The sequence below is a fragment of the Myotis lucifugus genome, unplaced genomic scaffold (genome assembly GCF_000147115.1).
Source record: "Myotis lucifugus unplaced genomic scaffold, Myoluc2.0 scaffold_164, whole genome shotgun sequence".
NCBI classification, from domain to species: domain Eukaryota; kingdom Metazoa; phylum Chordata; class Mammalia; order Chiroptera; family Vespertilionidae; genus Myotis; species Myotis lucifugus.
In genome coordinates, this window is record NW_005871212.1 from 1,581,059 (window position 1) to 1,606,488 (window position 25,430).

Genomic DNA, 25,430 nt, shown 5'->3' on the forward strand with positions numbered 1-25,430 from the left:
CACATCTCCAGTCTGGACCTCAGTCCCGAACTCCAAAACTGTATATTCAATTATCTATTTGACATCACCTCTTGGATGTCTAAAAGGCACTGCAGACTTATTATTCTAGACTACCCTTCCCCACTGCTCCCCATCTCAGTATATAGAACAGTGATGGCAAACCTTTTGAGCTCGGCGTGTCAGCATTTTGAAAAACCCTAACTTAACTCTGGTGCCGTGTCACATATAGAAATTTTTTGATATCTGCAACCATAGTAAAACAAAGACTTATATTTTTGATATTTATTTTATATATTTAAATGCCATTTAACAAAGAAAAATCAACCAAAAAAATGAGTTCGCGTGTCACCTCTGACACGCGTGTCATAGGTTCGCCATCACTGATATAGCACTACCAGTGATCCAGGTGCTCATGTCATAAACCTTGGAGTCATCTTTGACTTCTCTCTCTCCTCTCTCTCTCTCTCTTCCTCCCTCCCTTCCTCTCTCTCTCTCTCTCTCACCACCCCCCCCCCCCCAAAACTGGAGTTCTCGCTCTTCTCTTCCCTAGAGGCTACTTTCCACACAGGAAGCCTTATATAACAGAAATCAGATTATTTCACTCCCCTGCTCAAAATCTTCCGATGCCTTTCTATTACAATCAGAATAAAATCCAAATTCCTCATTGTGTCCTACAATATCCTACATTGTCTGGCCCTTACTATTCTCCAAACTTATTCCTATCCCTCTTCTCTCTGCTCTTGCCACACTGGCCTTCTTGCTTTTCTCAATAATTTTAAGAACAGCTCCAGTCTCAAGTCTTTTGTACAAGCAATTCCCACTATTTCAGGGTTTCTCAACTTTAGCACTATTGTCATTTGAGGTCAGAGAATCCTTTGTTGTGTGTTGTTGAGAGCACTGGTTGGGAGATGTGGCCACCACAATCACTCAGATCACAGTATTTTGAAATCTTTATTGTTAAAAAAAAAAAAAAAGAGCAGAGTAGTCCCTTCCTCCTTGGACTTCTGAGACACCAGTAACTGCATAAGAGCATGAATGTGGCAGCAGAGGAAAGCTTTTGAGCATCCAGGTATCTATTTTGCTGTAGGACTAAAATACAACTGGAAGCACTACAAAGAAGAGAAATATCTAGACTCCACCTTCTCAAAAAAATTAGAATAAAAAATCAGATAAATCTAAGAGCTTTGTGCTCCTGCAAACTTAGGCCTTTCATGATCTGAGGCCTGAGTCTGGTTACCTAATGTTCCATACTTTATGAAAAAACATCATCCCACCATGGGTGTATATGTGTTAAGTACTGGGGAGGGGAAAGGTATTGGTCAGAAGTCAAGAAAGAAACTAAGGACCTAAAAGATGATAAAAAACACACAGTGAGTCAGTGAAATTCTGATTTCCTCATATGCAAGTCCAATATTTTTCACTCTATCATATTCCTCCTTCAAACCATTCTGAGTCACATGAATTTTTTGGTTTCCCAGTGCATATAAAAGTTATGTTTACACTATACTGAAGCCTATTAAATGTGCAATAGCATTATGTCTAAAAAAATATACATACCTTTATATGCTGCCAAAGTGAACACATACACCTTAATTTTAAAGACACCTTATCACTAAAAAATGCTAAATATCACCTAAGCCTTCTGCAAGTCATAATCTTTTTGATGATGGAGAGTCTTACCTCCAATTTGTAAAAAAAAAAAAAAAAAAAAAAAAAAAAAAAGCAGTATTTGCAAAGCACAAAATGAGGTATGCCTAAATATTAAAACTTATGGCCAACACAACAAGATATATAACTACTGGAAGGGAATAGACATATGCAGATGACATAACTACATATACCAAAAAAATAATCAATAAATGAAAAGAAACATTAGAATTATTGAGTTCAGTCACATAGCAAGAGAAAAGATAAAATTATAAAAATCTATAATATTTCTATATTATAGAAAAAACGTTTAAATATTATTTCATTCATTACAGCAACTAAAATATAAATAACTTAATTTTAAGAATACACACTCACTAGAAAGGAAACTGGAATTTTACTAAGAGACATTACAGAAGCTTCACAGAAAAACCTAATAAACTGCTAAAATCCTAAAAAACAAAACAACTTAGCCAAATGTACCCAGGTCCTAAGTATGTTTCTCATCCTCTAACCCTCTCCAGCTGGCATTTGCAGTGTGCCTCCCCACATCGAACCCTTGTTGCTTTGAATGCAGCCCCTCAGGAAATCACTCCATCACTGCTCTGACTGTAACCCAGCCCCAGGAGTGGCCAATCAGTGGGTGAATTTCACCCTTCTGGCCACAGGGTCCAAAGATAAGGAAGCGACCTAAGCCAAGCCAACCACATTAGTTTGGAACTTTTGTCAGAATCTCCGGAAAAGCAGAGGTGCTCTTTCTGCTGAGTCGTTGGGGACTCTGCCATGGAGACAGAAGCCTGCCTGGAAATGAAGGCAGAGAGAAGAGACCAAGGCTGAGTCTGTGCAGTACTGAGTGAGCCCCCAGATGCAACCACAAACAAAGAACTTACTTTCTTTAGTTTCATAGGTAAATACAACAGTCCCCCCTTTATCCACAGGGGATAGTTCTAAGATCCCCTAGTAGAAGCCTGAAACCGCAGATAGTACTGAATCCTATTTACACTGTTTTTTTCCTATACATTATACCTATGATAAAGTTTAATTTATAACTTAGACATAGTAAGAGATTAACTTAATAAAACAGAACAATTATAATAACAGTAACTGTAATAAAATTTAGGTGAATGTGGTCTCTCCCACAATATCTCACTGCACTGTACTCACCTTTCTTCTTCTTATGTGAGATGATAAAATACCTATATGAGAAGATGAAGTGAGGTGAATGACACAGGCATCGGGACTTAGCTAAAACGGACATTCTCACAAACAAGCACTTTATGGCTTCTCTTTGGCAGACCCGAATTGCCAGCATCACCGTCTTGTGCTTTGGGGCCATTATATAGTATTATAAGGGTGACTTGAACATAAGCTCTGTGAGACCACACACTCCATCTGATAACCAAGATGCTTACTAAGTGATTAATGGGCAGGTAGCATTAAAGTGTGGAAACTCTGGACAAAGGGATGATTCACATACCAGACAGGATGGAGCAAGAAGGCAGGAGATTTCATCAGATCACTCAGAATGATGTGCAATTTAAAACTTGTGAATTTTTTAGTTTCCATGTAATATTTTGGACCAAAGGTAACTGAAATTGTGGAAAGTGAAATCATGTATAAAGGGGACTACTATACTAGCACATTATTTTGCTAAGAGGCACTACAGAGCTACAGTCAAGAGTTTGTACTCTGTAAGCCAGATGGCCTGGGTCTAAAGTCTAGATCTGCCATGAGACTTCTGATAAATTGCTTAATTTCTCCATACCTCAGTCTCCACATCAACAAAATAGGAATATGAATAGTACCTAACTCATAAGGTTATTAATAGAATTCAGTATGTTAATGTGTATAATCTCATCAAAAATATGGTGACGGGCCCTAGCCGGTTTGGTTCAGTGCATAGAGCAGTGGTTCTCAACCTTCTGGCCCTTTAAATACAGTTCCTCATGTTCTGACCCCCAACCATAAAATTATTTTCATTGCTACTTCATAACTGTAATGTTGCTACTGTTATGAATCATAATGTAAATATCTGATATGCAGGATGGTCTTAGGCGACCCCTGTGAAAGGGTCGTTTGACCGCCAAAGAGGTCGCAACCCACAGGTTGAGAACCGCTGGCAAAGAGCATCAGCTGCAGACTGAAGGATTCGATTCCAGTCAAGGGCACATACCTCGGTTGCACACTCATCCCGGAACCTGGTTGGGGTGCATGCGGGAGGCAACCAATCAATGTGTCTCTCTCACATTGATATTTCTATCTCTCCCCCTCCTTCCCACTCTAAAAAAATCATTGGAAAAAGTATCCTCTGGTGAGGATTAACAACTAAAAAAAATACATGGTGATGGAAGGAGACTTGACTTTGGGTGGTGAACACACAATTATACAGACGATATAATGTAGAATTGTACACCTGAAACCTATATAATCTTAACCAAAGTCACCCCAATAAATTTAATAAAAATTCAAAACTGTGTAGAGTCTCAGAACAGAACATGATATAAGTACTATATGACTATTAGCTTCTTTTTGCTTTTCTTGTTGTTAAGGTATTTTGAGTTTGGTTTCTCTCACTTGTAGCCATAGTGATTTTTTAAAACAACTTAAGTATTAGTCTCTTGCTCAAAATCCCCCTTTTAAAAAATCCCATCTCATTCTGTATAAAATCTAAATTCTTACCAGGGCCTGCCCTGTCCTCATTCATCAGGTAGTTAGGAGATTCTGGTATGGGAGCTGGGTCAGGCTTGAGGCTATTTTCCAATGCATCACAGCACTCATCATACCTAGTGTCATAGTCTACTTATTTATCTGTCTTGCCCACCAAGCCTGGAGCACTTTAGATCGTCCTCACTCATCTTTGCCAGTGTACAGCCAGCTCATCTGTATTTTACCCCAGTGGTAGCAGCTAGGTGAACAGGAAAGCAGGCCAGGCAACTGGGGCCTGCGCCAGAGCTAGTGGGACCTCAGGAGGGGTCTTGGAGTGACCAAGGACTCACAGGGGTTCCACAACATCAAGATATTTCTATTTTCCTGGCTCTGAACATTTCAGGACTAGTTAGAGGTCAGAAAGCCTAGTCTCATGGAGGGATGGACACTGCAAACAATCCCCTCTGCAGAAAGACTGGACTGGCCCGAGCAGCGAACAGGTTCAGGACACAACGCCTGTGTATGATGGTCCCAGCAGGATTTTAGGCAAATGCCATTTCTCAAACACTCACATTCCTGATTTGTAAAGATGAGAGAGGCTGCAAAAACAACCCTGTGAAATCTAACAAGCTGACCAGCAACCATAAAAATCCTATATAATAAAAGCCTAGTATGCAAATTGTCCCCTCGACCAGAAGTGCAACCAGGAGTTTGACCAGGGGGCGGGGTTGGCGGCTGTGGCAGGTGGCCAGGGGAAGGGAGGCGCCCGCCACCAGCAGCCGCTAGGGACCCTAACCGTGCACGAATTTCGTGCACTGGGCCTTTAGAATAAATAAGAAATAATTCAGGCCCTAGCTGGTTTGGCTTAGTGGATAGAGCGTCGGCCTGCAGACTCAAGGGTCCCAGGTTCGATTCCGGTCAAGGGCACATGCCCTGGTTGTGGGCTCAATCCCCAGTAGGGGGCATGCAGAAGGCAGCTGATCAATGATTCTCTCTCATCATTGATATTTCTCTCTCTCCTTCTCCCTTCCTCTCTGAAATTAATTAAATGTTTTAAAAAATAATAATTCAGGAAAACTAGTTCTACATAGAATTACATTCCATGAAATCTTTTGTTTCCTTCTAATTTGCCCACCAAACCTAATTTTTCACTATTGTCTGCTCACATCTTTTTAGCAACTATGAAATATTAAATCATTCTCCTAAAAGAAAGCAACATTGTCAATTTAGTCACCAAAATTAGGAGCACACCCATTCTTTCCTTGACTCCTACACCTGATGCTGGGGTCTTGTCTTCAGAGGGGTCTTCTCTCTGTTCTCATTTTCTTCCTCGAGTCACTTCTATTTTCTGCTCTCTATTCATCACTATATCTTACTCAATAATACTCCCTGCAATATTGTGATTTATAGTAAGAAATTTATGTATTTGGTCTACTTCCAAGGTTCCTAGCACACAGCTGCTTAAAACCCTTGGAATTTTCTAAGTAACAAGAGAGATAAAGTATTCATAACATCTTTTATCCAAACCTGAGTTTATGTTGATGGTTTTTGGAAAGCCCCTAAGGATGGAGGCTTGCTGCAAGGGGAACCAACCAACAGATTAGAGCAGGGGTCCTCAAACTTTTTAAACAGGGGGCCAGTTCACTGTCCCTCAGACCGTTGGAGGGCCGGACTATAGTTTTAAAAAAAAAACTATGAACAAATTCCTATGCACACTGCACATATCTTATTTTGAAGTAAAAAAACAAAACGGGAACAAATACAATATTTGTATTTGCATGTGGCCCGCGGGCCGTAGTTTGAGGACCCCTGGATTAGAGGTTTGGAACTTTCAGCCCTCTGCTTCTGGGGAGGAGAAGGGGCTGGAGGTAGAATCAATAATCCACGGACAATAATTTAATCAAATCACACCTATGTAATGAAGCCCCCCAAAAGTCCAATGACCCAAAGGAAGGGGCTCAGAAAGGGGCTCACAAAGCGTCCAAGGTGGTGAATATATGGATGTGCTAGGAGGGAAAGCGCATGGAAGTCCCACATATCTTCCTACATACCTTGTCCTATGCATGTCTTCCATTTGGCTGCTCCTGAGTTATCCTGAGTTATATCCTTTTATAATCTAGTAAGGAAAATAGTTTTCTGAGTTCTGTGAGCTGCTCTAGCAAATCAATAATGTGAATCTCTGATTTATAACCAGTCTGCAAGGACAGGTAACAACACCCTGGGCTAACTCCAGATAAATAGTGTCAGAAATGCTGGCGTGGGGAAACCACCACACATTTGGTAATCAGAAGTGCCAGAGTGAAATAGAGCATTCTGTGAGTAGACAGAAAATGAAGGAGTTTTCCTAAACACTCCCCCCTTTTCTGTTAGAAGATCACTTCACATGCACAAATCCCTCCATGAAATGGAATCTCTTATTGGTTATTCCTGATACATTATTCCTATCAGGTAGTCATACATTTCTCTCTTCCTTTGTTTAAATTTGGAAAATGTCCAAATATACGCAAAAGCAGAGTATAACAAACCTCTATATATCCATCAAAAAAGCTTCAATAACTACCAACATTGTGTCATTTTTTAAATTATTTTTTAAGTGTCTAATCCCAAAGGCCATACTTTAAAAAAAAAAGTGTATTTTTATTGATTTCAGAGAGGAAGGGAGAGGGAGAGAGAAATAGAAATATCAATGATGGGAGAGAATCACTGATCGGCTGCCTCCTGCACACCCCAATTTGGGCATTGAGCCCACAACCCAGGTATGTGCCCTTGACTGGAATCAAACCCAATACTCTTCAGTCCACAGGCCGGCACTCTACCCATTGAGCCAAACTGGTTAGGGCCATTGTGTCATTTAAAAAATATATATATTTATTGATTTCAGAGAGGAAGAGAGAGAGAGACATCAATGATGACAGAGAATCATTGATCAGCTACGTCCTGCATGTCCCAAACTGGGGATCGAGCCCACAACCTGGGCATGTACCCGGACCAGGAATTGAACCATGACCTACTGGTTCACAGATCGATGCTCAACCCCTGAGATATGCCAGCTGGGTGCCATGCCATTTTTTAAAAATCCTTCCGCCCAACTCCACTTTTGCTGAAATGTTCTGAGGCAAATCCAATCAACCAAGACCTAGTACATATTCAAACTTCCTAAGTTATTTTTTTAAATGTCTTTTTTTTGGTTTCTCAATCCCAAAAGGCTCATTTTATTTGATTTTTTTTTTTTTTTTTTGCCAATCCTCACCAGAGGATATTTTTTCCATTAATTTTTTAGAGAGTGGGAGGAGAGAGGGAGATGAGGGAGAGGGGGGGCAGAGAGAGAGAGAGAGAGAGAGAGAGAGAGAGAGAAACATTGATGTGAGAGACACACATCGATTAGTTGCCTCCTGCACGGCCACAACCAGGGCCAGGGATCGAGCCTGCAATTGAGGTACGTGCCCTTGACCAGAATCGAACCCAGGACCTTTTAGTCCATAGGCCAAGCCAACACTCTTACCCTTTGAACCATATTTGGTTTTTATATCTTCTAATTCTTTTTTTTTTTTTACTTGCTAAATGGAACAATTTTCTCTAGGAGGAAAAAGCAAAAGTGAGTGTGGTTCCAGGTAGAACTGTGAGACAGGGTCTGAGCCCCAGGTGGAAGATTGCAGGCAAGTCCTAGCCTTCCCTCAGAGAGGCTTCATTACATGGTTTCTTCAGTCCTCAGTCCTAGGCCCATGCAAACAGTTACACTGTGTTGTAAATAGCAGATGGTTCCAGTTTTAGCAATGCAGCCAGATGGGACAGGCGATGAGTGGGTATGTATCTGGCTTCCCTGCCCGTAGGCAGGCTCTGGGATCCCAGCTGACAAAACTTGGAGGAAGGAATATTCAGGAATCGGTGACCTCCATGTTCTGCAGCTGGCTCTCCAGGGTGACATCTCTTGCTGCCCCTTTCTTTTTGCTGCCCTCATGCTGCTGCTTCTGCTTCTTTGATGACTCCTGGTGAATGGGTGCAGGCTTCACAAAGGGAATCAGTTCTTGGAGACCTGGTGGCATAAACTCCTTCAACTTCTCAGGCACAATGATGCCCTTCTCCATCTGGTAGTTCTCCAGGATGGCGCAGGTGGTGCGGGTAGTGGCACACATGGTAGCATTCAGCTTATGGACAAACTCCACCTTGTCCATCATCTTCTTGGTTTGCCTATATTGGATTCATGGCAGTGAGCCTGACAGTCTGTGCAGTTAGAACAAGAGACTAATTCATGGAAGGCTCCCAAGTCTGGAAAGTAAGCCTCCAGGTCAAGTTTCATACTGGCAGTGTGATTCAAAAACCTGTGATAATATTCACGATGTGGTGCAGGATCCCTGAAGACTGGCAGAATTCCTCTGCGGTGGTGATCAACTCTTCAAACATCTCCCATGACTTCTTGTCATGTAGTGACAAACTGTTCAATCTTCTCAAACTGATGGACTCGAAAGATGCCATGGGTGTCATAGCCAAGGAAGCCCACCTCCTGGCGAAAGCAGGTAGACAGACCAGCATACCTGATGGGCAAATCCTCTAACTATAGCCACTCATCCCGGTGGAGAGCAGCGATGGGCTGCTCGGAGATGGCAATCAGGTATTTCTCGTCATAGGAGTTGCCATCAGACTTTTCACTGCCTTTGCCAATCACCTTAAAGTTCATCAAACTGGATGAGTTGTGCCACCTCCTGCATGACCTCTTTCCTCATGAAAAATGGGGTATAAATGGGAGTGTACCCCTGACTTCCCAAAGTGAGAAGGGCATACTGGATGAGTGCCTGTTCCAGGAACACCAGGGCCCCTCGACTCCCAGCCATCATTACCTCTTTTTTGCCTTCAAAGTCATCAACCATCACCACCAGGTCTATTTGCGAGTACTTCTTCCTGACATTATAATCACCCCAAATCCTCTCTACTTTGTTGTCCGCATCCTCGTGACTGATGGGCACAGAGGGATGCAGAAGGTTCCCGATCTCTCAGAGGTTCTCAAACTGCTCTTCTCCAGCTTTAATTGCTTGGCATCACACTCAGGATGACTTCGTCAATGAGGAGTTGGAGTTTTTTGATCTGTGACACTTTCACGTTAGCTAAATTGTCTGAGGTGAGGTCATCGAGATTTAACACATTCTCCAGAATGGACTCATCTCCCACTAGCTCTTTTTTCTTCATTTTCTCTCCAATTGTCTTGCTGCATAGGTTCTTCAGTTTGTTCAAGTTGTCCACCCGCAATCTGCATCTTTGCCACTTACCATCTGCCTTCACCAGCTGACCCACTCGTTCCAGGTCCTTGAAGCAGTTCTTTTGTGTCTCTCAGATGAGGGCTGGGTCCCCTCCTTTACCCAAAACAAATCCAGATCCAATACTATCTTTCCTCCTCCCAGGTCAACAAAAAGGGGAAATGAAGTTTGTAGCAAGGGAGTCAACCTAACTCTTTTAATTCAGGTATCTTCTACCTAATTTTTTTTAAGGTACTCGACTTGTTGAACAAATCAGGTCAACTGCCTGAAGAATATGCCACATTCTGGATTTATCTGATTGCTTCCTTGTGGTATTGTATAACTTGTTCCACTATGTCTCACATTTCCTGTAGACTGGGAATTCATTCTAGAGGCTTCATTAGTTTGTTTTTCTCCCTTGGGGGGAGGGGAGAAGTACAAGAATAGATTATGGGGGTGATGCTATGTGGTTCTTATCAGGGGACATGATCACCTGGTTATATCATATTCAGTAATGCTGAAGCTGACAAATGGATTTGGCTGGGAAAGGGCTGATCCCTCCCTTATGAAGTTCCCCCTATGACCTTTCACCAAATGGCTTTATCCTCTACTAGAAGAACAGAAGAATCTCAGTATTATTCTGTGTGCTTTATTATAGTATATTCTGTATACTATATACATATTGTATACTGTAGAATACACTGCAGTATATTCTAAGTACTAGAAAAATCTTATCCATTAGGGCTGTTTACCCTGAAAAATAGTCTGTACCAGAGAGGCAGGGAAATTCGCTTAATTTCTTATGTTTCTCCTTTACATTAGTGATTCTCAGGGTAACAAATTGGTTGCACAGCGTGTTTTGACAAATCAACGTCAAAGGGTCCAGTCTCCCCAGAGTGTCATATGCCCTCTGGTTTCACTGGCTTCTACCCACATAAAATGTGCTGGTCAGACAGTAAATCTTGTTTGTTGTTCACAATTAAATTTAAAGACTCACTCAAATGCCAACTACTTAATTAGCTATAGGTTCTGCAGTGATTCTCAACCATGGCTGCACATTAGAATCACCTGGGAATCTTTTTAAAATCCTGATTTCTGGGCCTCATCCTCTGGAAATTCTGTTTCTTTGTTACTAATGTTGTGGCCTCACCCCATAATAAAGAAACGGAATTTCTGGAGGATGAGGCCCAGAAATCAGGATTTTAAAAAGATTCCCAGGTGATTCTAATGTGCAGCCTAGGTTGAGAACCACTGTTCTAAAGGCTAAAATCTGAAGACAATTTAGGTAATAGAAGATTCACCTCAATAAAAGAATAAGCCAAAAAGAGTGACTAGAAATTAGCAACAGCCTGAAAATAGATTCATACAAGTTCACTTTTACAAAGTGAACTACAGTTTCTGATTAATAGCAGCAATTTGGATTTTCATGCCGTTAGGAAATATTTACTCCATAATCTGTTATGGAAGATCTGTTAGTTAAAACAAGAAAAAGTAACATTGAATGTTACTTTTAGGCAAAAAACAACAACAACAACACACACACACACACACACACACACACACACACACAAACCAGTATGAAAATTTAATTCCATTAAGGTTAAAGAACACCACATTTTGAAATGAGCTTCTAATATTTTCCCTTACTGTTATTCTACAGTATTTTTGGCATATGTCTATTCTAAATAAATGTTACTGTGCCTGGATTAAGGTCATTAAGACAGTCAGTGTTCACAAATTATTTCAAACAGTTTCATAGGTAACCACATAGTATACAAAAGACATCTGTCAGTACATCCAACTGGAAGCCAAGGTTCAATTACATAACGATTTGATTTGCCCTAGCTGGTGTGGCTCAGTAGGTTGGGCGTCATCCTGTGTACCTAAAGGCTGCGGGTTCGATTCCTATTCAGGGCACATGCCCTTGTTTGCAGATTCAAACCCCGGTGGAGGGCTTCAGGAGGCAGCTGATCAAAGGTTGATGTTAGCCCTACTAGGTTTGGCTCAGTGGATAGAGCATTGGCCAGCGGACTGAAGGGTCCCGGGTTCGATTCTGGTCAAGGGCACATGCTCGGGTTGCGGGCTCGATCCCCAGTAGGGGGCGTGCAGGAGGCAGCCAATCAATGATTCTTTCTCATCACTGATGTTTCTATCTCTCTCCCACTCTCCCTTCCTCTCTGAAGTCAATAAAAATTTATTTTTTTTTAAATGGTTGATATTACACTCTCATGTCAATGGTTCTCTTTCCCTTCCTCTCTCTCTAAAAATCAATAAACTATTCTTAAAAATAAAGACATAAAGATTTGATTTAAAGTCTGCTTACCCGTTTACAAGGTGGTGACACTTAGCCACTAAAAATGCTGACAGATAAAATATGGTCCCCTTAAAGACATAAAACTCCTGGGAGATCTGAGCTGCCCTGGACTTCTGGAATGCCTGTACAGAGCACCTGCCCAGGGGGCCAAGGATTCCCAACAGTGAGGCCCCACCATGACACCAGAGCCCTGGAGCTGCCAAGAAATGAAGCAAGCCAGCAAGGGGAGATGTGGCATCACTGCTCCCTGCACAAGGACAGCAGATCCTGTCCTGCTGGCCTCCCTTCACCTTACTTGCAGAGGCTGACCTCTTTACCTTCTGACCTCATCCCTAGTACTCTCCCTTGGGCTCACTGTTTCAGCCACAATAGGTCCTTGCTGCTCTTCAAACAGTCAGGGTCACTCCTGCCTCAGGAACTTTGCACTAGCTGTTCTCTCTGCCTGGTGTTCTCTTTTTCCTGATTATCAACAGGGTTTACTCCTTCATCTCCTTCAGGTCTTTACTCAAATGACACCTCTTCAGTGATGCCTTCTGTCTTATCTAAGATTGCAGTCCTCTTATATCCATATATACAAAGGGAGGAATTCTGTCTTATTCATCACTGTATCCTGTGCCTGAAAGAGTACACGGCACAAAGTAAAGTGTGCAATGGATATCTGTGGAATCAACGTGTGAATCACAGTCCATCTGATTCTTTTACTTATATTTGCACTGAAAAGTAATTTTACTTAAGACAAATGACAGATGTTTGTAAAGAGGTGGGCATTTATCACTTTCTAATAAACAGAAAACCAAGTTATAGGGTTGTCTATAATTCTTTAATATGAACTACATGTTTTAATTGAAAATGAACCTTAGTTAGGATAACACATTTCTAGGACAAATGAAACTGAGGTAGACAAAAATCAAAGAGAAATCAGCCACTCAATCCAGCTAGCCTGGCATTTTACAGGAACACTGGAATTAACACAATCATAAAAACCACTGGTGGAGATGCTTCTAAACTCAAAAAGAAAAGATACAGAGAGCTGGTCCCGTGTAGTCTACCGCTAAAAAACATTTGGGTAGCATGTCAAAGCTTTGTACAAAGAAAAAATTCAATACAGAAAAGCATATTTTTCCTGAATTCACATTTTAGCTGGACTGACCATGTGAAACTTATACAAAGGAAATCCCATGAAATACTCAATTAAGATCCTATTTCTCATTTTAGACCAGTGGTTCTCAACCTTGGCTGCACATGAGAATCACCTGGGAATCTTTTTAAATCCTGATTTCTGGGCCTCATCCTCCGGAAATTCTGTTTCTTTGTTACTAATGTTGTGGCCCCACCCCATAATAAAGAGACAGAATTTCCGGAGGATGAGGCCCAGAAATCAGGATTTTAAAAAGATTCCCAGGTGCCGAAACCGGTTTGGCTCAGTGGATAGAGCGTCGGCCTGCGGACTGAAAGGTCCCAGGTTCGATTCCGGTCAAAGGCATGTACCTGGGTTGCGGGCACAGCCCCAGTAGGAGATGTGCAGGAGGCAGCTGATCGATGTTTCTCTCTCATCGATGTTTCTAACTATCTCTCTCCCTTCCTCTCTGTAAAAAATCAATAAAATATAAAAAAAAAAAAAAAAAAAAGATTCCCAGGTGATTCTCATGTGCAGCCAAGGTTGAGAACCACAGTTTTAGACAAAATTCTCTCTATATAATGTAAACAACACATTTTCTATAAATCCAGTGAGGGAAAGTGTCAATTGGCTGGCTTGTTCAAAGGTTCTCAGCTACTACAAGTGCATTCAATGAACCACTCCCCCATGCACCCACACACTCCTTTCCCCATGGCCCCATTCTAGATGCAAGGCAAAGAGAGCAGTAACTACTGGTGGAAAAGGTTCTCTCAGGCTTTTATACTTTAAAGGTCTTAGCAGTTCCTGCATCGGGAAGGTAATACTACTGCCACCTTACACCACCAAAAGGGAAGATACAGAGGGGGAAGGGAGGTGCCTATCTCAGGAACCTGGAGAGAAACGAGCAGAGCAAATGTTCTGAGAATGGTAACTTTTTCCACCTAAAAGAGTTCTAGTTAGAATATCTTGCACACTTCTCTCTGATGTTGGTTTTGTACATATTGTGCTCTGTACTTCAGACAAAAGCTAATAGTACCTTTCAAGCCATGTTTGAAACAATAATAATAATAAATGATGATGATGGATACAGAGTTTCACACATATCACTTGCTTCTGATCTTCACAAGAACCATGGAAGGTGGGTGGTAATTCCACTTTTTATAGATGGGCAAGCCGAGGCTTAGAGATGCTACATTTGCTCAAGGCCATTCAGTCAGTAAGAAGCAGAGTTAAATTTTAAACCCAGATCTTCTGACTCCAGGACCCTTAACAAACTGTCACAGGCACTATTTAACTCGCAGACCATAGTCACAACTCATTTCTCTAACAGTGAGACTGTGAGGGGTGAACCACCCAAGGTAAGGGGCAAAGTCACTGATGACAGGACTCACATATACCCAGCCTTACCTCAGAGCACAAAGTAGGCAACTGCAGTTCAGGATCTGTCAATCCCAAACCTGGCTGTAAATAAGGGAACATTAGAAGCATGCTTGGGCACCTTCAGAGTGAGACAGTGGGGTTGGTACTTTGTCTTAGGTTTAAAATGGTCAAGCAGCCCTACCTGATTTGGCTCAGTGGATAGAGCGTTGGCCTAAGGACTGAAGGGTCCTGGGTTCGATTCTGGCCAAGGGAATATGCCCAGGTTGTGGGCACAATCCCCAGTGTGGGGCATGCAGGAGGCGGCCCATCAATGATTCTCTCTCATCATTGATGTTTCTATCTCTTTCTCCCTCTCCCTTCCTCTCTAAAATCAGTAAAATATATTAAAAAAAGAAATTCTAGCCCTGGCTGGTGTTGCTCAGTTGGTTGGAGCTGTTGTCCCATACACCAAAAGGTCATGGGTTCGTTTCCTGGTCAGGGCACATACCTGGCTTGTGGATAAGATACCTGGTCCAGAAGCATACAGGAGGCAACTGATCAATGTTTCTCTCTCACATTGATGTTTTCTCTCTCTCTCCTTTCCTTTCTCTCTAAAAAAAATCAATAAAAAAACATAAAAACTCTAGCAGTGACACTAATATAACAGATCAAGTTTAATAAATCTGAAGAAAGGAAAAGGTCATTTTTATTCTGAAATTTTTAGTCTAATCTTATAACTTAGAGCCTTAAAAGAGGGAGAATATTTCATCTTGAGCATCAAAGACCCTAAGAAATATCCTATATAATAAAAAGCTAATATGCAAATTGTCCCCTCAGGAGTTTGACTGATCAGGAGTTCGACCACTCGCTATGACGTGCGCTGACCACCAGGGGGCGGCGCGGAACAAAGGAAGGCCCTGGCCAGCTGCCGGCAGCTGGGGGAAGGAAGGCCCTGATTGGCCCTGATCACCGGCCAGGCCTAAGGGCCCTACCCGTGCACAAATTTCGTGCACCAGGCCTCCAATATCCAATAAGAATCAAATGCATCCAATTGTTGAATAGCTGTGAATTTAGAACTGGAAAAATAATTTAAACATGTGTGGAACTTCCCACAGTAAATAATGGTTCTATATAATGACAATTCACAAATAACGCTCATAATCATAGTCTCTACCCTGTACTTTTAATAGGATGTTATCTGGAAATTAAGTTACAATTTGAATATTTAAAGAACATAAATATAGGTTGATTTGTTTGTTTAATAATCTTTTAACCTACTTAATTTGAAATGAAAGCAATTCAGAACCTGGCACACAACAAATTTTTTATAAGGAGAGAATATCAATAGAAAGAGGATGAAGCCTGGCCAGCATTCTCAGTGGTTGAGCGTCTACCTACAAACCAGGAAGCACGGTTCGATTTCCAGTCAGGGCAAATGCCTGGATTGTGGGCTCAATCCCTAGTGTGGGGCGTGCAGGAGGCAGCTAATAGATGATTCTTTCTCATCATTGATGTTTCTCTCTCTCTCACTCTGTGCCTTCATTTCTGAAATCAATGCTATATACATATATATGTTTTTGGGTTTTTTTAAAGAAAGAAAGAGACCCAGTCAGTTTGGCTCAGTGGTTGAGCATCAACCCATTAATCAAGAGGTTACCAGTTCAATTCCCAGTCAGGGCACATGCCTAGTTGTAGGCTCAATTCCCAGTAGGGAGTGTGCAGGAGGCATCCAAGAGATGTGTTTCTCTCTCATCAATCCTTTCCTTTCTCTCTAAAATAAATAAAAAACATATTTAAAAGGAAAGAAAGGAAGGAAGGAAGGGAGGGAGGGAGGGAGGGAGGGGCCTTCGTCTGCTTGGCTCAGTGGATAGAGTATCAGCCCTCAGACTGAAAGGTCCCAGGTTCTATTCTGATCAAGGGCATGTACCTGGGTTCCAGGCTCAATCCCTGGCTCTGGTTGGGCACATGGGAGGTAATCAACAGATGTATCTCTCTCATGTCGATGTTTCTCTCTCTGTCTCTCCCTTTACCTTCCACTCTCTAAAAATCAATGGAAAAATATCCTCAGGTGAGGATTACCAACAACAACAAAAATTAAAAGAAAAAAGAAAGAGGATGAAGACCATCATTACTTACGATGATTTGGAGGAAAACTAAGACCACATTCTCACTTACCTCTGAAATACATTTTCCTACCCAGTTATGACACAGAAGATACACTACCTCAATGTCCTGGAGACTGAATTCCTTCTGATCTGTAAAGTTTGCAGCCCCAGCGCTAAGTTCCATCAGCATCTTGGCGATCTCGGGCTTTATGGCTGAAGTCAGCCGACTGGCTGCTTCCATGACATGCTCCTGCACATCTTTGAGTTGCATGGCTGCCTTGGAGTAGTGAGAGTTCCTGAACACAGTGCTGAAGAGATCTGTGAGGAAAGTACTGGCACGGCAGAAGACATTGAGGGCATCCAGGTACTTGGAGATGCCCTGCTGGATGTCGGCAATGGGAGTGGAGTGGGGCATGGCATGGTGGCAGCTGCCTGCAGCGGTCAGACTGCCCAGGGGGGCAGTGGTGGCTGTAGATGCCAGGGGAGCACTTAGTGCTCGGCCCAGCTCAGGCATCGGGTATTGCTGGTGCTGTTGCACCTTCTGCTTGGACCCGCCAAGCAGGAAGCGCCGCTTGTAGTCCATTTTACTGTCCTGGGCACTGCAGCAATACATGCGGGAGAGGGAATTGTCCCAGTGACTGTGAGCGAGTCAGGGTTCTGAGTCTTTTATCCCCCAAAACTGTAGCTAGGTATAAAAATAGTGGAGTTCTGAAAATATAAGATTTAAAAAAGGCATTTCTCTGAGGCAGGTGACCATGGGATCCAATATAGATGTGAGAAGGACAACAGGTTTATATAATTAATATTTTCAGTATAGGCAGGACCTCTGACAAAAAATAAGTGTGTCCAAAATGCTGTGTAAGAACTGTTAGCATTCCACTCTCTTAATAAAAAGATATGCTTGAGAAAAATGCTCACCTATAATTACTCTGCAAGAATATTTTGATACTTGTATTTACAATGGCAGAAAAATAACTTTAAAAAATGTAATATAATAATGTATCTTTAATAAAGCAGAAAAGTTAGAACCCAAAAACCTACAAGCTGATCAACAGCAATTTAAAAAGCAATACAGAATTACTTTAAGTCCTTAAGAAGGAAGATCAAATCCCTGCAGAATTTTGACAGAGCCTGCCTGACAAATCCATTTACCTGTAAAGCTTCTTTTGAATGCAAAAAAATTCCCAATTTTCTTTAATATTTTCTGAAAACAAGTTTTTGTTTTTTAAAAAATGGCATTTGTTATTATAAGTCTTCTTTCCTTTTGTTTGTTGAGGTAGCCGTTTCCTTGTAACATTAATAAGAGGTGCTTCCAGACTGGGTTGGCCCTCAATTGTAAAGTCCAAAGCAAGAATGCACAGATGTAATTGTAAGGCCTCTAAGTCATTTCCTGTAAGGGGGAAAAATAAGATAAAGTTAGGAAAGTTACAGGACAATGAGTAATACTGGAACAATAACTTCTGAAATGCTATTATCCTCAAAGGTGGACTACAAATGCATAAGAAATCATATTTAGAACCTTACAAAACTAGGCACAACAGTGAGATTTGAACTATGACATGATTGCTAGAAAATTCCTTGAGTTGTAGTACAAAAATAATGCAACCAAAGTTTGATTCCACATCAACAGCCCCAAAGCTAAGGCTAGTAACTGATCCATCAAGCAGGGCCTGAATTCATGTTGACAAGTACAGCACCCATAAAACTTTAAGGGGATTTGGGAAAGGGAGTGATGAGCAAAGACTGAGAGAAATCAGGAAGGCTGTTATGAAGAAAATGTTACTTTGATGTAGGCCTTGATATGTTGTGACAAGTGCAAAAGGGCTATGTGGGGCTAATCAGGTGAAAGGACTTGCATAGCAAAGGCCCTGAAGCAGGCCAGCACAGGGTCTAATCAGCATACCCTGCTGAACCAAAGTGCAGCATACAGAAAGACAGAGCCTGGAGAAGTGAGTGGCTGGCAGGAGGTTTGCAGATAGGATTCTTCTCATCCTCACTCAGGTACCAATTTCTCCTCCAGATGTTCAAAGGGAAACTTCTGCAGAATCCCTGGCTCTGGATAGGTTCAAATAACAATGTCTGGACATTTCTGGTTGTAGTTACCGATACCTAGTGTATCAGTAGTGTAATTCTCACACAGCTAACAGCAGGATTCATACTTGCCTGAACTATCTGTTCTCTCAAACAATAGTTCAAATATATTTAGTCTGTATTAAACTTCCAACTTGTATGATATCTCCATATAGTTTGGTCTACTTATTGATAACTAGGTTTTTCTTTCTTTCTAGTTTCTTTATTTAGTCATACTTTGTTGCTCATTATGGCCAATATACCATGCCTCCTTTATAGTTCTGTGATGGCATAAGGAACCTAGAAAGGTAAGTAAGTTAAACAACAAAAGATGAGAAAAGTGCTATGGATACAAACACATACTCTAAAAGTATAGCAACCCTAGGCCAGCCAGTGTTGCTCAGTGGTTGAGTGTCAACCTATGAACCAGGAGGTCATGGTTTGATTCATGGTCAGGGCACATGCCCGGGTTGCGGGCTCGATCCCCAGTGAGAGGTGTGCAGGAGGCAGCCAATCAATGATTCTCTCTCATCACTGATGCTTCTATCTCTTTCGCTCTCCCTTTCTGAAATCAATAAAATAAAAGTATAGCAACCTTAACCCAGCTAACATGTCTATTAAACTAAACTGGCCACCAACTGTAACTCTGTGTTCAAGATAATCTTCACTCTTAAAGTCTCATAAACTTTTCAGGAAACAATATATCAAACAGCTACTTGTAAGAAATATGCTCCCAAGTGTTCTTTCAATTCATGGCAATGAAGCCATCATATCTATCTCTATCCAAGGGCTCCATTATAATCAATGTGGCTTTATAAACTCTGATGTACAATAGAAGTGCTCCACAGGAATGCTGAAGGAGGAAGGCTGAACACTGAGTGGTCTGTGAAGGAGAAACCATCGTCTTGAGTTGGCCATAGGGAGCCCTGAACAACCCTTCTTTGTTCTGTGTTGTACATTAGTGCCTCTGGCTCTGAAAGCTCACCCCATTACTCTGCCAGATGGTCCTAGAAGACGAAGTAAGAACCATATACTTATCTAATTTTTAAAAAAGCATCATAAACTTCTTTTTTTATGTTACATGTTTCCAAGATCTATTTAATATATTTTATTGATTTTTTTTACAGAGAGGAAGTGAGAGGGATAGAGAGTTAGAAACATCGATGAGAGAGAAACATCGATCAGCTGCCTCCTACACACCCCCTCCCTACTGGGGATGTGCCCGCAATCAAGGTACACGCCCTTGACTGGAATCGAACCTGGGACCCTTCAGTCCACAGGCCGACTCTCTATCCACTGAGCCAAACTGGTTAGGGCTCCAAGATTTATTTAAATGAAACTTGTAATGCTTAAAAATATACTACTTAACCAAATTCATCTACAAATTCAATGCAATAATTATAAAAATTTTAACTTTTTTAATAGAAATGGGCAAACTAACCCTAAAATCATGAAAATACAAAAGACCCAAGATGGCCAAACAAATATTGAAAAAATATTTTAGAGGACTTACACGTCCTGATTAAAAACCTACTTAAAGCTATAGTAATCAAGATAGTGGAGTACTGGTATAAGGAAAGATATATATATTTTAGAATTGAGAGTTTAGAATAAACTCACTATCTAATGTCAACTGATTTTAGGCAAGGGTGCCAACACCATTCAACTGGAAAAGAATAGTTTTTTCAATAAATGGTGCTGGGACTACATATCCACTTGCAAAAGAATGAATATGGACCTCTATCTTATAAAAATTAACTCAAGCCCTAACCGGTTTGGCTCAGTGGATAAAGCGTCAGCCTGTGGACTGAAGGGTCCCAGGTTCGATTCCGGTCAAGGGCATGTACCTGGGTTGTGGGCACATCCCCAGTAGGGGGTGTGCAAGAGGCAGCTGATCGATGTTTCTCTCTCATCGATGTTTCTAACTCTCTATCCCTCTCCCTTCATCTCTATAAAAATCAATAAAATATATTTTAAAAATTAACTCAAAATGAATCTAAAACCTAAATATAAGCATTATAACTGTAAACTCTTTGGAAAAAAAAACAGGTAAATTTTTGACTAGGCAATGGTTTCTTAGACATGATATCTAAAGCACAAATACAAGAAAAAATACATTGGATTTCATAAAAATTAAAAATGCTTATACATCAACTAGAGGCCCGGTGCACGAAATTTGTGCACCGGAGTGGGGAGGGGGGGGGCGTCCCTCAGCCCGGCCTGCACCCTCTCCAATCCGGGACCCCTTGGGGGATGTTTGACTGCCTCTCGAAATCTGGGACTGCTGGCTCCTAACCACTCGCCTGCCTGCCTGATTGCCCCTAACCCCTCTGCCTGCCTGTCTGATCACCCCTAACTGCTCTCCTATTGGCCTGATCACCCCTAACTGCTCCCCTGCTAGCCTGATCACCCCTAACCGACTCTGCCTCGCCCCACACCTGAGACCCAGGATTCCCTCCTCTGGCCGGTTGCAGGCACCCGGCACCCGGCACCCGGGCTTCCCTCCCTCTGGTTGGTTACAGGCATCCAGGACCCAGGCCAGCTTTGCCCAGGCCAGCCACAGCCGCAGGGGACTGTGGGCAGGTGGCTTTGCCTGGGCCGCAGGCACCCGGGACCATGGGGCGGACAGCTTGTCCCTCTCCCGGGCCACAGCCCCAGCCGCTGGTGCCCGGGACTGCGGAGCGTACGGCTTGTCCCTCTCCCGGGCCGCAGGCACAGGTGCAGCTGCTGGCGCCCGGGACCGCAGGGCAGGCAGCTTGTCCCTCTCCTGGGCTGCAGCCCCAGCCGCTGATGCCCGGGACCGCAGAGCATGCAGCTTGTCCCTCTCCCGGCTGCAGAAGCAGGTGCAGCCCAGGACTGCAGGGAGGGCGGCTTATCCCTCTCCTGGTTGCAGCCTGGCTGGTCCCCATTCCTCTCTCGCAAGCTCATTTGTGCCTGGCTGGTCCCCATTCCTCTCTCCCGTATTGAGTGTCTGAACTGTTACTGCGTGATGGCGTGAGGGTGTGATCACCATCTGCATATTAGCTCTTTATTATATAGGAAGGTTACTCACTATCAAGGTAAACAGACAACCCACAGAATGGTAAAAAAAATATCTTAAAATTATATATCTGTTAAGCATCTAGTATCCAGAATATATAAAGAACTCTTAAAATTGAACAATAAAATTACAAATACCCAATTAAAAGATGGACAAAGGATTTGAATAGACATTTTTTCAAACATATAAAACTGTCTGATAAGCAAATGAAAAATGCTCAACATGATTAGTCATTAGGGAAATACAAATCAAAACCACAATAAGACACCATTTCACACAACATTAGAATGACTACAATAAAAACAAAACAGAAGATAAGTTTAGGCGAGAATATAGAAAAAAATGGAACCTTCATATATTGCTGGTGGGAATGCAAAATGATGCTGCCACTGTGAAAAGCAGTCTGGCAGTTCCTCAAAATGTTAAACAGAGAAATGCCATATGACCAAGCAATTCTACTCTTTCTTTATTTTAACTTTTTTTTTCTTAAGAGAGATCAAGCAAGCAAGGGGGAGGGATGGAGGGAGGAAAAAGAGAGAGAAAGAGATTTGTTGTTCCACTTGTTTATGCATTCATTGGTTGCTCCTTGTATGTGTCCTGACAGGGGATCGAACAAGAAACTTTGGCATATAGGGACAACACTAACCAACTGAGCTAACAGGCAGGGCAAGCAATTCTACTCTTAAGAAGCCAGACACATGAAGCCACATATATGATACGATCCCACTGACATAAAATGTCCAGAATAGACAGAAACAGAAAGTAGATTTGTGGAGTAACTGCTAATGGATTTCTTTATGGGAGGTGATAAGATTCTGAAGTTGGATAGTGGTGATGGGTGCACAACTCTGAATATACTAAAACACATATGGTATGTGACATACTTCATCTTTCATTCCCATTTTCCCTATGTAACTTCTTATTTAACAGCAAAAGGCATATAATTCCTTCGTAAATAAAAACAAGTACATAAAAATCAGTTTCCCAAGGATACGTTTAATGTTAGACCTAGTCTCCTTTTCATATTCAACTAGAAATCTGTACTTAAATGCTGCTATCCAGACCCTGTCCCTTCAAGATCATCTAATTTAAATCCTTCAATTTCCAGATGAGGAGGAGAAAATGCCAGGATACTATATGTCTTGCATATACCACACAGTGTCAAAATCAAACTTGGATATCTTGAGTCTCAGAACTCCAAACACATACATAAACGTTCTGTTCTGAACTACCTAGACTGGAGATAAAATAAGCTAAGCTGCAGTCAGAACCTTAAACGAGTGGCCTAACCCAGTAAAGACTTATTTCTTGCTCACATGAAGTTCAATGTGGGTCTGGCAGCCCTTCTTCAACTTGTAGGGAACATCATTAGAATGTGTGTTCTCCAGAATCACCTTAGCATTAAAAAAAGAAACTCAAAACAGAATAAACTGGTGATTATAATAGAATCAGGGGCATAGAAAGGGAGTGGACGGACTATTCTTGGGGGGGAAAGGGGTGTGGGAGATGCGGGAAGAGACTGGACAAAAATCGTGCACCTATGGATAAGGACAGTGGGGGGAGGTGAGGGCGGAGGATGGGGTGGGAACCAGGTGGAGGGGAGCTATAGGGGGAAAAAAGAGGAACAACTGTAATAATTTGAACAATAAAGATTTAATTAAAAAAAAAAAAGAAAGAAACTCAAAACAACAACAACAAAAACGAACTCATACCCATTCTTTACTGCTTTCCACTAAAGAGGTGGTTCTCAACCTTCTGGCCCTTTAAATACAGTTCCTCATGTTGTGACCCAACCATAAAATTATTTTCATTGCTACTTCATAACTGTAATGTTGCTACTGTTATGAATCGTAATGTAAATATCTGATATGCAGGATGGTCTTAGGTGACCCCTGTGAAAGGGTCATTCGACTGCCAAGGGGTTCGCGACCCACAGGTTGAGAACTGCTGCACTAAAGTGACACACATCATGAGAGCTAAAATGGCAGCATAGGTAAACCCCAATACTCACCACTTTCCACAACTAAAATACAAAAAAACCATCATTCAGAACCACCTGAAATTTGGCTGAATGGAGGTCCTACAGCTAGAGAAGTGGAGAAGGCACAATGAGATTGGTAGGAGGTGTGGAGGTGCTGAACGGGCTGGTCCAACACTAATATGTGTTTTTTTTAATTGGGAGTGACATCTCCAAGACCTCCCATGAAAAGCAGGGGTTTCAAGCCCCACACCAGCCTCCAGTCGAGGGTTCCAGAGCTGGGAAGAGAAGTCCCCACAACTTCGGACTGTAAAAAGCAGCGGGGACTGTGGCTGAGTGACACAGAGGCTGCTGGAGTCCCAGGTGTTCCTCTTGAAGGGATGGTGCAAGAACTTACACAGTCCTGCTTCTTCTGAGCTCCAGTGCCAGGCAGAGATTTTGGAGGAATCCAGGGACATATGGGGAGGAACTGGACTATCTGGTATCGGGGCAGGAACTCAGGAGCAGATTTCTCCCAGACAGAGGTGCTCACAGGGGTCATTGTTCCTGCACTGGGACCTCCCCATAACAGGCAGCCGTATCTGAGTTTCCATCAGCATGGCCCACACACACTGTTCGCTCTGCCCTGGTAATTACCCGAGACCCCGCCCCATCCAATTTCCAGCCCCACCTAAGCTTTTCCATATAAATGACCTACCCTTGCTCAGGCTTCAGACTTTGCTAAAATCTCTCAGACAAGCAGCAGCTGATGTCAGCATGCCACAAACCTATCAATAAAAGGTCCAAGACCTGGCAGTAGCATCAGCCTGCCTTGCTTCATAGCTGGGCCCCGCCTTGGCACTTCTTAGCCCAATACAAGTGGCAGCTATCTGCAGACCTCTCTGTAGCTCCTGCTGGGTGGCCCTAGGTAGTGACTGACTTTGGACCTCCTCTGAGGCCCCAAAGCAAGTGCACCCGATGGATAGCTTCAGACCACTCCAGATTGCAACTCTACACATACACAGTGACACACTCAAAGGGCAGACTCAGTGAACACCAAAGCCCCAGTGAAACAAGTCCTGCTCCATAGGGGTGTCTCTTGCACAGCAGCTCTTTCATTGTAGTTGCAGCTGATCCTCATAGCCAATTGGCCTGGAGGTCAGTTCCTCTCAGTGACATCAACAGCAATCAAGGCTCAACTACAACAAGACTGTGCACACATGGGCACACCTAGAATGCCCAGCTCAGGTGACTGGGGAGGCTGAGCCACTGGGCCCTACAGGACACCTAATACAGAAGACCACTCTACCAAATCCAGAAGACATAACAGCTCTACCTAATATATAGAAACAAACACGGGAGGAGAGAGACCAAGATGGCGGCGTAGGTAAACACCAGAGACCGCTGCCGCATACAACCATTTCAAAAATACAACTAAAAGACGGAACGGACATCACCCAGAACCACAGGAAGGCTGGCTGAAGAGGGACTCTACAACTAGAAGGAAAGAGAACAGCAAACCGAGGCTCAGAGGAGGCGCAGTGTGGAAAATACAAAGGTACCGAGGTGCGCGCGAAAGCGGGCTGGTGGCTGAGGGCGCGGTTGTCGTTTTCGGTCGGGAGTGAGTCTCAGACTCTGGGCTCCAGATCCGGGCGAGTCTCTAGGGATTCAGACTCAGACGGGAGAAGCGGGATTATCCGGCATCAGTTGGAACCTAAGGGCAGCTTTCTCTCCGAGGTTTGCAGCGGCTGCCGGGGTTCTGAGAAGCAGAGCCTCTGGGAACGGGACTGAGAGCGGCCATATCTGCTCCCTCCGCCCGCCCTGTTGAGCCCGCCCCGCCCAAGCCCTGCGCACAGCCATTTGCCCATCGCCTCAGGCAAAGGCTGGATTAGCGCCTCCCCAGAAGACAGACGTTTTCCACACAGCTGATTCCTACAGCCAGTCGGC

At 42.7% G+C, this 25,430-nt stretch overlaps 2 protein-coding genes and 1 pseudogene across 2 annotated transcripts in view; all 3 read right to left on the reverse strand.

Annotated features, from left to right (window-relative positions):
* The window catches only part of KIAA0355 (KIAA0355 ortholog), a 58,962-nt gene extending 41,694 nt beyond the window's left edge, over nucleotides 1-17,268 (reverse strand). Inside the window, exon 1 of the mRNA XM_023759861.1 lies at nucleotides 16,535-17,268. Within this exon, the coding sequence (XP_023615629.1) occupies nucleotides 16,535-17,029 (495 nt within the window). The 5' untranslated portion in view covers nucleotides 17,030-17,268. The remainder of the gene's footprint in view (nucleotides 1-16,534) is intronic.
* Nucleotides 8,169-12,165, reverse strand: LOC102422898 (annotated as a pseudogene).
* Nucleotides 17,269-17,406: 138 nt separating the features above from the next.
* The window catches only part of LSM14A (LSM14A, mRNA processing body assembly factor), a 146,699-nt gene continuing 138,675 nt past the window's right edge, over nucleotides 17,407-25,430 (reverse strand). The window contains exon 11 of the mRNA XM_023759863.1: nucleotides 17,407-17,806. The gene's annotated coding sequence lies outside the window, so the exon portion shown is untranslated. The remainder of the gene's footprint in view (nucleotides 17,807-25,430) is intronic.